The sequence below is a fragment of the Propithecus coquereli genome, unplaced genomic scaffold (assembly GCF_000956105.1).
Source record: "Propithecus coquereli isolate 6110/MARCELLA unplaced genomic scaffold, Pcoq_1.0 Scaffold24, whole genome shotgun sequence".
In the NCBI taxonomy this organism is placed as follows: Eukaryota; Metazoa; Chordata; class Mammalia; order Primates; family Indriidae; genus Propithecus; species Propithecus coquereli.
Genome location: NW_012147952.1, coordinates 1,225,402 through 1,244,613, shown reverse-complemented (window position 1 = coordinate 1,244,613; position 19,212 = coordinate 1,225,402). Strand labels below are relative to the sequence as shown.

Sequence of the window (19,212 nt, the reverse complement as noted above, 5' to 3'; positions counted from 1 at the left end):
TTACAGAAGCCCCTAGGTTTTTATAACATCAGTTCTAGCACAACAATTGTTCCATCAGGAAAAATGTGGAACTTGAAGTGGAAGCAAGATAATCCATCACCTCCACCATACACAAAATCAAAGCACTTTGCATGTTTCTCTTTTACTATTTTTACTTCTCTGTCCATCCTGTAAATATTAATATTCTCTACAGGTCCATTATTTACCCTCCTCCAAACACTTTGAAATCCTACCATCTACTCCCAGAACATCAATATCACCTTTGTGCCAAGGACTCCAAAATTTCCAGACCCAAATTCTCTCTAGAGTTGCAGACCCACGGTTATGATTCCCTGTTGGACATCTTTACTGAGTTGAAAAAACTCTCACACACAGCAGAACCCTTGTTTGATTGTTTATGGCTATTTCCTATTCCCACTGATTGGGATCTCGTTCTCATTACCAGTGCCCATACTGTACTGGTGGCTAAACATTTTTCATGTCATGCCTGGACACAGCACATCAAACTTAGTATTTCCCAAACTGAATTCCTTAATTATTTTTACTGCTTCTTATCTGCTGCACATCTTTTATTTCTCTCTCAGTTTACAGTGCCATCAACTCCACTGCCCAAATAAGAAACATCAGAGTCATTTCTATTTTCTTGTCATTCAACATCTATATCCAGTGATCATGTCTAGTTGTTCTCTCTCCAGATTTTTATCCATATCCACGCTCTCCTCCCTATCACAAGACATTATAAGTTTCTTGATTCACATATTGTCATCACTCACGTGATCTACTGCCTTAGCCTTCTAGCGGATTGCCCTAATTCCACCATCTCCACTTTCTAAACCATTTCTCTTTGCATCTAAAGTTACCTTTATAAAACACAAATCTTAAGTCATTTCAAATTCCATATAAATGTTTTCAGATTTCATCCAACAGAAACATTTAGTAATGATACAGTTTAGATGGGAAATAAGATAGGATAATACTTTAGATATTATGAAAACAAACAAACAAACTTCCTATTATGAGTCATTCTTTGTGCTAAATACTGGGGGCACCATGACAAAAAGATCTGATACATCTGTACTAGAAAGATGAAGCATTAAGGAAAAAAAATAGCCAAAGTAGTTAGGGTTACCAAATAAAATATAGGGCATCCAGATAAATTTGAATTTCTGATGTACAACACATAATTTTTACTAGTATTATGTATTAGTAATACCTGTATACATATTAGTAATACAGCTAATATATATGTTAATATATAAAAATAGTATATGTATTAACATTAGTATACTTATAATTATGCCCCAATATTGAATAGGACATACTTTTATTAAAAAATATTAACTATTTATCTGAAATTTAAATTTAACTAAGGATCTGGTATTTTTATTTGCTAAATCTAGTTATCCTAAGTGTAATAAATAATGACATATGCTAAAGTAAATGTATTCGAATTATAGAGCTACTCTAAAGTAGAGAGATTAAGCCTGCCTGGGAGCCCTAAGCAATCTTTGTAAAGGAACGATACCAGTTAAAGTGATTAAGAGGAGATTATTAGGCAGATTAGGTGAGTGGGTGTCCATGCATATACATGTGTGTGCCAGACAGCGCAAAGGGTATTCCGGGTAGAGGAGAGAGCATTCACAAAGACAGGAAAGGGAGATTCAACAGAGTGTGTTTGCAGTGGTGTGCTGCAACAACTATTTCTCTGGAGGAAAAAAAAAGAGAAAAAAGAAAAGAAAAAAAGGAAAGTGCTAATCACTGATTTATAGAGTTTGTCAATTTCCATGGTGTAAATACTCCCATCAGGGCAGATTTCAAACAATAAATGCAATGCCACTTTACATGAAGTTGGTAAAAGATGTGCAATGTAATATTTCCATTATGCAGATATATTAATAATATATAACGGATGTGAGTAACTCAAGAGCACAGAAAGTAACATTTAGCAAAATAATTAGGAAGTGGTGAGTTTGGAGTATTTATGACCTTTATTTTAATACAATTTATCTAATTTTAAGTTTACATAATTTAACTTTTAATAATAAATCTGTTTAAACAACCAGCTTGGAAAATTTTTGAAAATTTAACAGCTGACTTTCCCAAGCTATTAGGGGCTGTCTTGTGAACACCATTGTGTGTTGGTGAACTATAAGATTGTGTTAGTGGAGTATGAAGTGTTTGTGTGAAGGAGGGAGAAGGTGAGAGAGCAGATGAGTAGGGCAAGGGAGGTTTTGGATATTCCTTTTATACAACCCTCATCAGCTTATATATGGGTAGATAGATAGATAGATGGTAGATTGATAGACAATAATGACGATGATAGACAGACAATAGATAATAGATAGACAGATAGATATGAAGGTTTACCACTTCAATTTAGAGTGCCCTCCTTGCCCCTATGCAATGAAATAAAAGGAGCAATTGGAGTCAGAGGCCTGAGTAATAACCCCATCATTTACTGGTAACTAACTAGTTTAAGCATTAGTTTTCTCAAAGCAAAGATGTATAAAATAATAATGTCTTCTCCTCTGGGGATAAAATTAACTGAGGTTTAATGTGGCAAGGGCTTGTAAACCATAAATTGTGAGATAAAAATCTTAATATTACTGTGATTTCCACATTTTTCCAAGAGCTTGTACATGTGCTGCTTTTATAGAAGGTAGAGACAGACCTTTATTTCTTACAGTGCAACTCTGGCAGTAGTTTTTCTTTCTTTCTTTCCTGTTCCTTCAGAGATCATCATCTTAAAACTAGCTGTGAGTCCCTCTGGGCATGTCTACAGCCTTTACCTCCCTTTCTGTGTCTCCCTCTATTTCATCCAAAGATTACTTAGTGTTTGAGAAAAGAGAGATGTTTTTAAGCCCTTTTGCCTTCTTCTGAAACTGGGATAAAGACATATTGCAGAAATCCAATATCATATCAAAAATATAGTCTCCTTGTCTCTAATAATTCTGGTTATAGCTGTTGAAATAATCAACTATACTTACCACCGATTATAAATCAATTTATAATCAATCAGTAAGTAAACTTAACATCTTTTATGGGTTAGGCCTATTATCAAAAGCATGCAAAAACCTATGAGAATCACATAACAGAAATTAATAAAGCGGCAGGCATGCCATGAAATACAGACATTGGATTTTAGGTTTAATCAGATAGGTTAACAGCAAACCAAAATATATTTTTGAGTCAGACAGTAATATGAAAATGAGACTTAAGAAAGAATATTTTAAAAAGTGTAAGCACGATGGCTTGCTATGTAAGTACCTTTTTCACATTTATACTTAAAATTTATGCATAATTTATTTTCTCTGAGTTTTATTTAATTAGTAGGCATAAAATTTGTGCAGGAATAAAACATAAACCAGTCCCTTTGGCCACATCTGAACATTCCGAACAGTCTGGGAAGAAAACACAGAGTACATGGCAAGTGGTCATTTTTCTTATTGTATCTTCTGCAATATCAGTCTTCTGGTAACCACTTTCAATGGCTTATTTACTTTTAACTGAGAATTGTCTAGGCTGGATGTAAAATTTGAAATTCTCAAAAGAAAAAACAAATCACAATCCATTTATCAATGTTGAAAGAAAATAAAAAAGAATCAAGTTCATGTCAATAACAACAAAAGCTCTTTTGTTCTAATTATACAATACTGGCCTGCATAACGTAATCTCCAAACTTAATATTTAAATGAGAGATAGAGATGAGAGACAGATTGTGAAAACAACAGTATGAGCATTTTGGTGTCCGATCCCACTTAAGAACTATTGACCCTCTTCTACAAGAATTAGGAAAATATAATATAATAATAAAGAACTAAAACGGTACCCATAAACACACATGTCTAAGACACACACAAATAAGAGGTGAAACATGATGTGTGTTCTAGGCAAGACAGGTGCAACCAAAGCCTAGTGAAGAAAAAATTCTGGTGGGGTGCTTGGTCAGGTAAGTTTTAGAGGAAACTGCATTTGAGCAGAGCCTTGAACCACAGGTAGGATTATAACTGGTAGAGAAGGTAGGGTGGGTGAGAAAATTAGATACCAGAACAAGCAGGGGTAAAAGCTCAAGGTGAAAAAAGGAGTGGAGGACATCTTCGACAAGTAGGCAATAATATAGTTTTGTAAAACATGTGACCAGGGAAGGCATTGCGGGGGATAAGACAGCCAGGTGCCGGACAGTGCGGGGTTTGTACCTTATGCATGGGCCACTGGGCCCGAAGGCCTCTGAGAGGGCAGCTGCTTTGACCAAAGCTGGGTGGAATGAATTAGACTGATGAAAAAATAGGAGACCACCAGGCCAATCAGGTGGTCTATGCAAAAAGGAGAGCCTGAAATGTGAGGATGGCAGTGAGAATTGACAGAAGGAACAGATGTGAGAGACGATTCAGAATTAGACCTGATAGGACATAGTGACTATTACATGTACGGAACACAGGAAGTGAGCAGTTGAAAATGACTCAGGGGTTTCCCATCTGGATGACTGATTGGAAGAATGGAAATGTCATAAAAAGGAGAGAGAAGGTGAAGAAGGATGCATGTGTGCGATTGTGCTTGTATTTGTTGGCGTGTGATACAGAAGGAGATTCTGAGCTTAGTTCAGTTTTTATTCAGACCAAACAACACAATATTTGAGCACCCTTGTGTCCTACACAAGGTATTGTGTTGGGTGCTGAGAAAGCACAGCATGAAATCTCACTTTGTGGAAAGTTAACAATTAAATTCTCTTTAATCTTAATTGAAAAAACCCTAAATTTTATATTCATACAGCCACATACACATTGAAATATAACTCAAAGTCACTTGTTTCAAGCCTGAACATTTCTCATAAACATGGCCCAAGATTATCATCTGAGTAAATGACAAGGTCTCGTAGTAAATGACACTGCAAAGGACCAGCCCAAGTATTTTAACACTTTTAATACTTCAAAGGATAATAGAAGGTGGAAATAGCTCTTTGGCATTGCATGGAAATGCAGAGTTAGAAAAATCAAAGCGACAAAATGATGGTGGCTTTATTTTCCTTCCTGATCCTCCATATTCTCTACTACTTACTGTTTAGCAGCTCAATTTGCCATTATCAATAAGAGACATAAGTGATTTCATCTTGAAATCACTTGTCAATTGGCACTCATTGAAATCAAACCATATCATAGTTCGAACCAAAAGAAAGCAATTTACACCAAGTTCCAATGGTATAGCATAGTATTATGCATTATGCACACCAAAGACTTTCATATAATACAGCCTCTTTCTTCAAGAGGTGAGCACTGCAGGTGGGGAGACAAGACAAAAGAAATGAAAAAGTGAACGATTTTTCTTTGAAAATCAACTTTTCTTTGAAAGGCAACCAGAGAAAACATGTCCCAAGGCAGCATATAATTTACTGCCAAATGACTAGTCCTCTTTAAAAGCATTGCAGGATTAAACATTAACCCCCCTTTCTCCAAGCAAAACAACTAAGAGCCTGTTTGATTTATACACAAGGAAACTTAGATGGAAAACATTAAGGATAACAATTCTGTACAATCTCTATCAAATTTCATCTTCTCCATGAATCTGCTCTAATTTGGGGTGAATACTACAAAGAGTGTGACCTATTTGCTGATTATATATTATGTTTACCAGACTAGAATTAATTATTTGAATCAAGAACCCTATGGCATTCTTGTCTTCTAACCCCTCCAGACCCTAGCTCAGGACCGGGCAAGAAAAGAGCTGTCAGTGGACCCTGACTTGAATTACCAGCATTTAGTGGGTATGAGTACTGGGTATTAGTGAGTGTGTGTATAGGGGCAAGTAATTTACTTTTCTGTGCCTCAGTTTCCTCAAATGTAAAATGGAGATAGTAATAGTATTTTACACAGTCTTGTGAGGGTTAAATGCACATGAAGTGCCTAAAGCAAAATAGTATTTAACTGCAGTTATCATTAACAGAGTTGATACAAAAATCAGCAAAAAGCTAAAATTTGACACTCTTCTGCTTTAATCTTATGCATAACTTAGGTGGGTGAGAGGTTTTGAAAATGTAGGTGTGTGCTCTTTTCATTTTTGATGCTCCGGTATGGAACGGTTCTCTTTGTTATGCCACAGAATCTTCCTTCCTGTGGATCTCTCTAAGGAATCAGAAAAGAACTACACATTTTAGGGAATGTAATTCCCTAGAACTACATGCCTTTCCATTCTTTATTTTTCATTAACTTTCCAAAAGTAATTCCCAGGCTCAAACTCTCAGGAAATGTTTGTCTTTCCTCTTCCTTATTACCTTCACAACTACATTCATCTGTCACCAATGCCTGCTAGTGTCTCCTTCCAGATGTCTCTGTCGTCCATTTTTTTCTGTAACCATTGTCATTATTCTTATTTTTATTAACCATATCTGATCTATTTTAATCATCTTCTAATTGGTCTCTTTCTCTACAGGAGTGCCCTGTTCACATCCATCATGCGCACTCTGACGAATTCATTAGCCTGAAGCATCCCTCTCACCCAGGTAGCTCCTTGTTCAGATACTTTCCTGTCTTCCTTCAGAGGAAAACTAGTTTCTGAGCTGGACTTCAAGGATATTCGTAAACTGACCCCAGCCACCTTTTACGGGATTGTATTCCTCCAATTCTTTTGCCAAATATGCATCTCAAAGCAGACTATATATTTAATGCCCCGTTTGCCTGACTGCTTCTTTCTCACTTCTGAACTTTTACCCACATTCATAATGTTTAATATTGTTATATACATAATAGATGAGTACATTCATTTCTCCACCATTATCATTTCTCACTAAATAAACAGTAATTCACTGCATACTTTGCCCAAGGTCCTAGGCATGATCTCTTTTTTATTATTATATTTAATACCTTTCTTCTAATACCAGTGCAGAAGTAGCCAGTGGGTACAGATTCTCCTTTGGCTATAAGCTTCCTGTTTTTGCACAACAACCATCTATTTTCTTGGCACAGGCAGACCATTCTCATCCTGGACAAATGACTCTGTAGAAGAGCAGAGGAAATAGCAGTGATTCACAGAGTAACCAGGCTGAGGCTTGAGGCACAGCAACTTTCTAATAATAATATTGCCAATACTTATTCCATTTGCATCCTCTGTACATGAGTTTCAAAAAAGAGGTCCAATTCTGTGATATTCACATTAATTTTGGCTTATAAAATTATGACCCATCCCAGCTAATTTTCATTTTTCCTGAGCATATCAGTGGTACATATCAGTAATTCTAAATCAGGAGAGTATGGCAGGATCACTTGGGAAAGTCTTCCAAATACACATCTCCTGGTCTCCCTATTCATGCACAGAAGGGAGCATCTGATACATGATGGGGTAGTGTGAGATGTATCCTTTTTTAAAGTGTCCCTATATCTTTTGACACCAATCCTCTCCATATGAAACACAATGAGATGAAAAGATGCAGCCTATGTTTTGACTGGATTGGCCAAAAATATATTATTTTCAAGTTGGCCAATATGATTACACTGTAAGAGCTTGGTAAATATTTGTTAAATGAATGAAATAATGAATAATGTAGAGAATATTCATTGCTACTTTAGTAAGAATATGTGAATAATATTTATATAGTACTTTATAGAGCATACAATGCTGTCATGTACATGCCTAAAATCTCATGGATTTTCAGGTCTAGAGTCCAGGTATCTTCCCCTGTCCTGTTGAGTGGCCCTGGGGCAAATCACTAATAGTTTCATGTTTTGTCTTCTATATGCAGGCCAAGTACACGCATCATCAAATCTCAAGTTATTGTCCCATCATGTGGTTTAATGCAAAGCTGCCATTAAATAAACTCAATGCAAAACTGCTTGGGCTTTTACAACCTTAGTTTGTTCAGGACACCTTTTAAAAAACATTTCTTTGTTCCTATGGACAAAAATCATTTTGTCTAAGATTGGGTCAGCTGAGCTAGAGGGATGGGGAACCACGGAATTGGTTACTTGGAGCTGGCCCCACACTTAAGGTAAAGTAACCTTTAGGATTCCTGGTAGAATTAACAAGTTAATAAAGAAGAGGATTCAAGACTTAGGCTCTATAAAGAAAGAGAAAAACTTTTATTTGGCTCAAAATCCTCTGTTCACCAGAATAGAGAACACAGAGAGTATGCAAGGGGTAAAGCCCTCTCATACCAGCATCAGCAACAGAGACACTGCTCAGAGCATCATAACAGGACCTAGTTCAGTCAATAAGGGATGACTGGTAAAAGTAGTTAATGACTAGTCAAGTTCCACAAAGCATTACTGTTGCATATGTTACTACTGCAGTTCTACTTTTACAGAACTAAACCCTTTTAATAGACAGGAAATTGAACAAGGCAGCTTCTCTGAGCATTCAGAAAAAGAAGAACACAATACTATCATTAAAATAGTTACAGCAGAAAAAGGAAGACTTTGTGAACTGGCATAGAACGATTTGTATAAACCAGTAAATCATATAAAAAGAATGAAGACTATAAAAGCCACACAAATTTTAAAAATTCTGTCACTTCCTAATTATAACCATGAATTGGAAATGTCAGTGTTCCTAGAATTCTCTATTTTCAAGTTACTGGCTGTACTGACATTATTCTAGAAGGCAAAAACATTTTTTTTAGTTGGACCTTTTATTTTTCTAATATCAGTAGAAAACTAATTTTGATCCGTACTGCAGTTGGTAATAAAAGTATAAGCTGTGACAATGAAATATCTCAATATATATGAAAAAAATTTTAGCTAAGCAAAAAAATAAAACTCGTTCCAATTTTGATATAAACATGTGGCTAAAAATAGTACATAGAGGCCTATCTCTGAAAAATACCTTCATTCATGGTAAAATATATGGCAAAAGATCCTTTGCATATGAAAACATGTTCTCTTTCTTCTCGAATGAGTTTTATTCAGTAAAAAAGATACCTTTTTAAAAGGCATAATAGTTTTATCTAGTATATATTTTTAAGTATTTATTTCCTCTAGGGTATTCAAACAGCTACAAAATTATTAAATCTGTCCTAAAAGAATATCAGAGTGAAAAAAATCACAAAAACCAAACTTATTTGAAATGGAAAAAGCTAAAAATATTTTAATCTTTACTCAGTTTTACTTTCAGAATTTTTTGCCTTCAATATTTGAAGTTCTATGCAAACATACCTAAAGTACTACAGTTGAGATTTCTAAAGTTTTCAATCATACATGCCTTTTAAGATATAATTGAGTGCATAATAGAATGCTTAAGACTTCATGAGAAAATGTGTACATCCTATACATTACACATTCAGTGAACAGTGGATGTATTAAGTGTATTAGAGATCACACACGATTTGGAGCCTCCTCCCCTCAGTGCACAGCACAAGTTCTTCTTCTGTCTTATTGCTTCCAAAACCTCATGGCCAAATTCCACTTACTCCATCGCTATTGCAACCAGCAGAGTCCAAACCACCATCATGTTTGCCTCAACCACCACAGCTGTCTCCTGAAAGTTCTCTTATCCCCTTATAATCTATTCACTACACTACATTGGATTCTCCCTTCTTTGAAGTGCTTTAAGAGCTTCTCAATATGAGTCTCACATAATATCTGAAGACCTACAAGGCCTCCAAGATGGAGCCCTTGCTTGTCTCATCTGTTGTCCTCTTTCTACGCACTTACTTTCTCTCGTCTTCCTTTCGTTCCCCAAGTGTGCTATTTTCCACATAAGGACCACTGCATATACCATCCTCTCTGTCTGGAGTCCCCTTCCCCTGGCTCTTCACAAGGCTGATTTTTTATCTTTCAAGTTTCTCCTGAAATGTCGGCTCCTCTCAGAGTGTTCCTCGAGCACACTCTCTAAATAGCTTCCCCAGTATAGTTCTCTATCACTGCAGTCAGTTTAGGCCTTTGTTAAAAATGAATAGTTTTATAATCTATATTTGTTTATTGTTTAGATTTTCTCTTCCCATACCCTAAGCTTTACAAGGACAAGGACTCTGCTTCATTTATCATACCTGGTGCTTAGTACTGGATAACACAGTACTAGGTACAGACTTGTTGTAGGGAGAATAAATAAGCCAACTCACTGCAAAGAAAGCAGTAAATTGCTTCCCCTATTGCACACCCTTCCACCAGTTGAAGAAATTCAATTCTCTTCCCTTAATGTTGCCTTCTCATCCAAAGCTGATTTAAAGGCGAAAGGAAGACCACATGGCTCAGCAGTAGCAGAGGGGCAAGAGCCCAAAAGATAGAGGAAGGTGAGCTAGTTTCTAGAATTTGTAGACTTTTGAAAGAAATCATTATATTCATGGTGGGGGCATGTCTGAGTTGGTGACAGTCTGCCAGTGGGTTACCCATTCTTCTCTGCTGTCCTTGACACTTCTACCATTCACCACTGCAGAAAACATAAAGGTATCAACAATAACTTTTGTTTAATCTATTATCTGGTGCATGATACACTTGCAATGTTAGATATATGATTACAAATTAGAAATCATATTTTCAAGTATATAAATATGTATTTCCCATTCTGTGGGAAAAGACTATATATATTATATATATATAATATATATATATATATATATATATTTCCCAGAGTTATATTTTTAGCACTCAAGGTTGACTATTTTTAAAATTAGGTTAAATGTAAGCTACCATATTACATGATTAAATTCACTCTGGTTACATATATTGGTCCTCAGAAATCCCTGTGTTATGATTAAGTCTTCACAAAGGTTGGTATTGCTGAAAAAAGCCATGTCCTTGAGATCCAGAAAAGTATACCTATTAAAAGAAAAATGTGGATGGCAGCCTCCCCGTCAATCCAAGGCTGACTCATCTGAGGCTGGGAGGAAGGGGAAAGGAAGGGAGTGTGTGACAAACATGTCCATGTCAAAGCCTCAACACAGATGGTACTCAAGATGATCCAGTCAAGGACGTGGGTTATCATCACACAGAAAGTTAATTTCCAGAAAAGAAGAAGCAGAGAGGACAAAGAATGGCAAAGCAAAATCCTGTGGCTAAATTACTTGATTTTTTAAATCTGGAACCTAAATTCATTATTTGATAAATAAATGAATGAAATTGATAATTGATTAGAGGACCTACAAACAGCTGAATAGCAAAACAAGATAAAAATAAGTACAAGTAAACACTGTGTCAAAACTAGATTATCAATTTTTGTAAAGGTAATCAGAGAAACCCAATAACCCCAAATCATGAATGGTGCAAGAATTACATAGAACTGACTTTTGAATGTGTGGTACTGGCACAGGAATAGACATATAGGTCAACAGAATAGAATTAAAACCAGACATAAACACATATATTTATGGTCAACTAATTTTTGATAGCTGGATATCCACATGCAAAAAAATGAAATTGGATGCCTACCTTACACCATACATAAAGTTAATTCAAAATGAATCACAAACCTAGGTATAGGATCTAAAAGTATAAAACTCTTAGAAGAAAACATAGGAGTAAATCTTAGTGACTTTGGATATTACAATGATATATTAGATATGACACCAAAACCACAAGTAACTATATAAAAACAGATCAATTGGGCTTCATCAAAATTAAAAACTTGTGCTTCAAAGGGACTATCAAGAAAATGAAAAGACTAAATAGGAGAAAATACTGCAAATCATTTATCTGATAAAGATTAGGTATTCACTATATATAAAGAACTCTTACAACTCAACAATAAATAGACAAATAACTCAATTAAAAAGAGCAGAATGTTTTCATATTTCTCCAAAGAAGATATAGAAATAGCCAATAAGCATATGAAAAGACAGTCAACATCATTATTCATTAGGGAAATACAAATCAAAACCACAATAAGACACTGCTTCAATTCCCACGAGGATGGCCATAATATAAAAGACAAACGATAGCAAGTGTTAACAAGAATTTAGGGAAATTGGAATTCTCTTACATTGCTAACAGGAATGTAAAATAGGGCAGCTACTTTGAAATACAGTTTGGCTGTTCCTCAAAGAGTTAAACATACAGTTACCATGTGACCCAGCAATTTCATTCCTGGAGAATTGAGAGCATACGTTCACCCAAAAACTTGTACCTAAATGCTAATAGCATTATTCATAATAGCCAAAAAGTAGAAGCAATCAAAATGTCCATTACCTGGCATATGTATAAACAAACCATGGTGTGTATAGCAATACAATGGAATATCATTTGACAATAAAAGGAATAAAGTACCAATACATGATACAATATGGATAAACCTAGAAAACACTATGCAAAATGAAAAAAGCCAGACATAAATAGACACATATAATATGATTCCACTTATATGAAATATACAGAACAGGCAAGCTCATAGATACAGAAAGTAGATTAGTGGTTTCCAGGGGCTGGGTTTTCAGGAAAATGGGGTAATGACAGCTAAAGGGTTTGGATTTCTTTTTGGGAGGTGATGAAAATGTTCTAGAATTACATAGTGATGGTGGCTACACAAATATTTGAAAATCACTAAATTGTACACTTTAAAAAGGTGAATTGTATGGTATGTGCGTTGTTTCTCACTTTTTAAAAACCACACAATCACCAACAAAAACAAAAGACAAAGAAAACAAACAAAACAACCCCAGTACTGGACTATCATCCATATGCATTTCTGGATTCCATTCATTCCTGATAATGTCACCTTCCACAGAAATACAAACATTATTTGGTTAAGCATAGTTTTTCCTTGGCTATCATATTATCTTTCCGGATTTCTACCTTCAAATTCTAACTTTATCAATTCTAGTGTGACCAACCATCCCAGTCTGCTCAGGTCTGAGGGAGGTTCCCAGGACATGAGACTTTCAGTGCTAAAACATGGAAAGTCCCAGAACCCAGGCAAGTTTATTTTTGCAGGACCTTGCATAATTTACTTAAGTCCTCTGCTCATTGTTTAAGTATTCTCTATACTGCTGTTTCATATTCTATCCTTCTAACTCTCCACCTTTTCCTTAGCCTATTTCATTTGCCTTATTTTTTTATTATAAAGTAATTGCTTACAAATAAGTATATCTTTTCTAAGTCTCTCCTAAATTTGAGATAGTACAGTCAACTGTCTTCTGGATGTTCCAATTAGAGATCTCTTTGGTTACTGATACTCAAGTCTAATGCTGAATCTAAACCTGCCTTAGTGCCTAAATTAACTGTCTTCTTGATTTTATCACATCCATTTAATCCCTTGAGCTAAAATGAGTTATCTTATCTCCCTTCTTTTATTATCACATCTAATGAGTCACTATCCCCTAATTATACCACATGTGAAATTTTCCCAAATCTTCCCTACCTCCTACCTTTCCTACCTGTTCTCACTAACATGCATGACTTCGACGGAATAGCCAAGTGTTTCTCAGACTTTTTAAATCCATGATAACTTTGAAAAGCACAAAAATCCCATCATGTTATGTCAAATTTAAAAATAAAATACAGTATTAAGAGTAAAACCAAAGACAAGACACGACTTTCTTTTTTCTCCAAATTAAGTAACTGTCCTATTCTTCAGAGATTCTGATGCAGCATTTCCTGCCTTCTTTCTCTCTCTATTTCAAACACAGACACCCATACTCACCCACACACACGTGAATTCCCACCCACCCATGACTCCACACACACAACTACAAACTCACACACTGCAGTGAACGCCTATGATCTTATGTGGCCTTGGCATCACTGTGAATATAAATTTAACCTTCTCATATCAGAAGCAGGGCTTAGTCACCCTTGACAGTTTCCAGTCCCCTACCTCCTCCCAGTTCCTTAAGGTGGTCAGTTCAGATATCCACCTTATACAACTGCCTCCTGGTGACCACCCGTCATGGGACAGCTACATACAACCTATTTGATTCACCCTGCTGACCTCTATGCCCCGCATGGACTGCCCAAATATGCCACAATGACCTCCTCTCAATATGGCATGCCTCCACAGTGCTAGTGCCCTCTTGCTCTAAACCCAACTAGAACTCCTCAAGGGAAACCTGCTTGGGTAATGCCCTGGACTCCAGTAAAGGATCTGGCCCATGGGTCCCTCACTCTCTCTGTCTTGCTCCCCACCTGCTGGTTGAACAAGCATACATTTCCCAGACGGTTCCCCACTTCCTGTTGGCCCTGCGAGGTGTATTGCCTATACTGCCCTCTTCTCTCTGGGATCTGTCAGCAATACACTGCTTCTGTTATTTTATGTGTTTTGTTGTGTTGCCTCCTCTGTTTCTCACCTGACTGACACACCCAAACCTAACTCTCCTACAGGTCAGGACATTCCTAGTGAGTGGCTATCTTGGTAGGAATAAACTGGACACCAGTCAGAGGAGAGCCACAGGGGCGTCTGCCAATATAAACAAGTTTCCTGTGAGTGGGACACGTAGTCATTAGGTTGTACACCAGGATAAAGAAGTATCTCATGAAAGGTACATTGTAAACATCCCTGACCAACTTCCCTGGAGCCCCATCAGTGCAGAGCGAGAGTTTATAGCTACTCTCCAGAGAGACCTCAAGACCAAATTAGAGAAAAATACAACACATAACTCGGAGGCTCCAGCGGTGACTACATGCTTTAAATTGCTCCAGCACAACCTGATGATTGGGGCCTCACGGTAACTGTTCTCAAGAGAACAGTACCCCAAACACGCCCACCTACTGAATTACTCATCTTTCAAAATCCATATTAGCTATTACAGGCTCTGTAAATCCTTCCCTGACCAAGTGTTTCACTTATCATGTAGTATTACAATTATTTGATTATATAACTGTCCTCCCCTTCCCCAACTTGAGAGGAAACCCTTAAGACAAAATTCTATTTCATTTGTCTATCTTATACTTAAGAAATAGCAGGCCTAAGACTCACTAATTTTTTGATATATTTACTACTTTGATTAAGTCATGACAACTCATGATGCGGCATGCTTGACATACGACTGACATTTTAATAATAATTTAAAGGGAATATTTGGATGGTTTATAAACATAGTTATCAAAAATATAAAGGATACTGGCATGTGTATCCATCACTCTAGATTTGCATAATAGAATGTACTAAGTAACATAAGTATAGTCACCCTGCTTCCTGCCTATCCACCAATCTCTCTTTCCCTACTCAGTTAAGCTTACTGAAAAAGTAATACATTCTCAGTCTCCTTTTCTTGACTTCTGATTTCCTCTTCAAGCCTACAGAAATACAGCCTTTCCACCCACTTCCATGTTGATACTGCTAAAGCACCAATGACCTCTATATGACCCAAACAAAAGCACACTTTCTATCCCTTAAATTATTTCTTGATATTCTGGTGCATTTGACACTGATAGGCATTCCCCTTTAATCCTTCTACTACCTTGGCTCTGGTTCTTCTGCTTCTTTAACCATTGTTTCTTAGCTGCACTGGGGGATCCTCTTCCTTCGCCCATTCCTTAAGTATTGGTTTTAGTTGGAGCTCTCTCTGTTAATTTTTTCTATGCTTCAGGTTCACAGACCCAGCTGTTTGCTGGATCTACACCTCAGATAACTTACAGGTAACACAAAATCACTATATCAAAATATAAAATCGCCACTGCCCACCGACCCCTAGACTTCACATCTTTAATTCAACTTCTTGGTTAGTGGCCCTTAATCACTCAAGTCATTAATATGGCAGTCCCCCTAAACTCTTTCCTGACAAACCATATTCAGTTGACAATCAAGTGCTTCCCATTTTACTTCTTACTCAGCTATTGAAATGTCTCCTTCTCATACCCTCTATTATTCCTTCCTCTAACTCAAGATCTTATCATCTCTCCCTGAACTATTGCAATAATCCATTCATTGATTTACTTGTCTCTATTTTTGCCCACATCACATTCATACTCCATTTTCCCAACTTTGCCAAAGCAAGAAATATATATTTCACATACACACACATATATACTGCAAATCTGATTATGCCATTCTCCTAATTAAAACCCATTAGTGCAATCCTCATAACTAAATGAGATATTTGTTATATTTTATATTTTGACCCAGTTATCATCTACAGAAATCTGAGTTCTGTCGTAAAATACCAACCTGGGATGCTCTCTTACATTTTCTATTCTCTCCTATTCCATTCAAAATTAAAAAAAAAAAAAAAAGGTCCAGTCACTAGCCTGTCTGATTTTTAGACCCATTAATAGACCATGATTAATAAATTTATTTTAAAACATGGACCTACGGGCTCAAGCCCATCCTTAATCACTCCCTAGAAATTTATTTTTGCCCTTTCCATATCGACCTAGAAAGGCATTTATGTGGATATGGAGAGTTAAATTCACAAACACCGCTCTCTATAGGGAATCATAAAATAAGGAACACATGGAGACTTTAAATCCTTCAAGTCACCTATAGAGAAGTTAAGTATTTTAATCGGAAAAATACAGAGTGAGCAAAGAGGCTGTTAGAAAGGAGGATCCAGAGAGCCAACAGTTGCTTCTCTGCCGCTATACTCAGAAGAACCACCAGGGAAGTTCCACTAGGTACAATGTAAACAGAGTTCCACAACTTTAAGTCTGTGGAAAGTAAAAACAAAATAAGGAAAATAATGATCTAAAGTCTGTTTGGGGAAAAGATAACAATTGCCACTTCATATCCAATAATGTCCAATTTAAAGTGAACTTTGGAATAGGTGGGATCAAGTAAAATGAAACCTGAATACATGGAATAAGACAGACTTTAAAATCAGTGTTAATTCCTCAAAGAGTTTTCCCAGAAATTACTTGAATCCTAATATAAGTAAACTGTTTTGGAATTCCTAGAACATAAGATGAAAAGTGGGGACCATAAGTTTTCTATGAATTATCAAGAAAAGTTCCATCACAGGAAAATGATTTACGGTGAAAACATTTATAGAAAAAATATGGCAACATCACTAAGCATACTTCTCTCAAGTTTTTACTTTTTTCAACGTAATTATAAATCATGTTTACTATGTTTAAATCGAAACTATTTTTATTCCCTGACTTAAAGTAGAAGATGACATTAAGGAAACTCATTGAAATAAAATCTATAACACCTATCCTATTGAGACTCCTAAAACTTATTTATCAAGATTATTTATCCTAAAACATAAATAATTCTAAATTATATATTACTGTATGTAATATACAAAATGTAAGCATTTCAGTGACCAATTGAAGGGGAAAGCAGGGAATAGAGAAAAAATCAATCAAATAAGCAAACTCTGAGTTTAAAATGTGGATGGTCATTTAATCACTAGTATCTATACTTAAGAATGTAATAGTAAAATAAAACAAAACAAAACAACAAAAACAATAAAACCAGAAGGACAATCCAGTTTCTAAAATTGTCCACTACCTTTAAATAATACAGTGTGAGGCTCGCTATTGGACTACCTATGCATTTCCCTTATGTACACACTCCAGCTTCGACTCGGCCCCCTGCGTGTACCTTGCCTTCCTCCTTCCCTACAGTCTTGCGTTCCAGCCCACATACATTCCAAATCCAAAAACAAAATGAAAAACAGAATTGCTGTCACTTGAGTCCTAAAAATGTGTCCCTTTCCTCTAATTAGTTTAATGCTTTCAATATGGTATTAGAAACATCACTTAACAAAGATTCTTAATCCAGAGATCATGTTTCCACATAATTTTATCTAATTCAATAGTAGCCTTTTTATTATATACATACAAGAGTAGCCAGAGTATTTACTCTCACATGCAATGTGAATTAATAAATCTGTAACCAGCGATCTGTGTTAAGAGACGACATTTTCAGTCAATAAAACCAATGCCATACTCACGGTGAAGGTTGGTGGGGCTGGGTTTCAGCATTTCTTGGTGTTTTGCAGACGGCAGGCTTCGCCATGTCCCTGACAACACACCTGGGGCGCATGATAGACAGTACAATGCACTATTAATTATAAAAAGGGTAGAACACATCTGGAAATTAAACACGGTACTGAAATCACAATCTAAAGGGAAGCCTTTGCAAGCCCCTTCAGTATTAACCTTGGGGCCCTGGCAAAGCCCCTAGAGTTGGAAATCTTTGACTCAAGATTCCAAAAACTCAGTTATACCCACGTCAAATCTGTCCTAGCCTTTCTTTTAGCATCAATAAAATGATTCTCAGCAGTTTTTCTCATAGCAGAAAAGCTCCTGAAAGCTTTGGCCTCACCATATGAAGACATCTGAAAGATTAAAAATAGAAACAGCTGTTGCATTGATATGTTAAAAATTGAGCAGGATTTTCTGTGGTGCTGGCTATTTAACTAAAAGATAAGGACTTTTGTTTTACACCATTAATCACCACACAGGTCTTTCTGTTTATGCAAAAAGATCTGAGAGGCCTCAAGACATCCCCCTTGTTCAAAATTACCTTCATACTAAGAGAAGAGGAAGGGCTGGAAGGAAATGTTCACATATAAAATGTACGTGTGTGTAAAATAAGAAGAGAAGATACCTCCAAAATGTGAAAAAACAGTAAAATATCTTTGTGCCTTAAGTTCTCCATCATAATAAATACAGAGAATACACAATATAACAAAGCTCCAAAGGGCAGCAGGAAGAGATATTCTTGCTTTCGTGTAAACAGGGCTTACAGAGCATTGGAGAGATTCATTGGCAGAAATCAGAAAACACCTCCATCCGAGGCTGTACTTGGATGGCTCAGATATTCCTTCCCCTCAAAAGATTTAAAACAAACACAGCTTTGAATAGGGAAGCATTGGTTATAAAACTGAGACTCCACATCTTAGACTTTGCTCAGTGGAAATGCCCCTGAGGACCCAGAACCCTTCAAATATGAATCTGGTTCTTAAGAGGTTTCATGGAGATTCAACTACACTGCTTAAATTTAAAGCCATTCATGTTATTCCAGAAGTGGATCACTGTTGAGGCAGTGGTAGATAAACTGTTTTCCCAGAGCTTAAAGCTGCATGGCAAAATTCTCCACTTCTGAAAGAAATGATACAGGAAAACGTGGACACAACGCACAGAAACGTGCACACACACACACACACACACACACACACAAACAACTGCTCATTCCAAACAAGGTCAAGTAAGACTTCAAAATCAATATGTAGCTTGACGAGAAAAGAAAATGGTGCCATTTCAAAGCCTCAACACACCTTCCCCCTGGGATAAAGTAAAAAAAAAAAAAAAAAAAAAGTGGTGTTTGTCAAGAGCTGATACTAAACTCTCAATGGATCCAGAGGTGGGGAACCCGTGGCCTTGGGACCACATTGGCCTTCTGGATCCTTGAGTG

The 19,212-nt window shown here is 36.4% G+C and overlaps 1 protein-coding gene across 1 annotated transcript in view; it reads right to left on the bottom strand.

Moving 5' to 3' along the window:
• RIMS1 (regulating synaptic membrane exocytosis 1) overlaps window positions 1-19,212 on the bottom strand; it is a 482,695-nt gene that overhangs the window by 377,730 nt on the left and 85,753 nt on the right. The window contains exon 2 of the mRNA XM_012646050.1: window positions 17,747-17,827. Coding sequence (XP_012501504.1) covers window positions 17,747-17,827 — 81 coding nt within the window. The remainder of the gene's footprint in view (window positions 1-17,746; window positions 17,828-19,212) is intronic.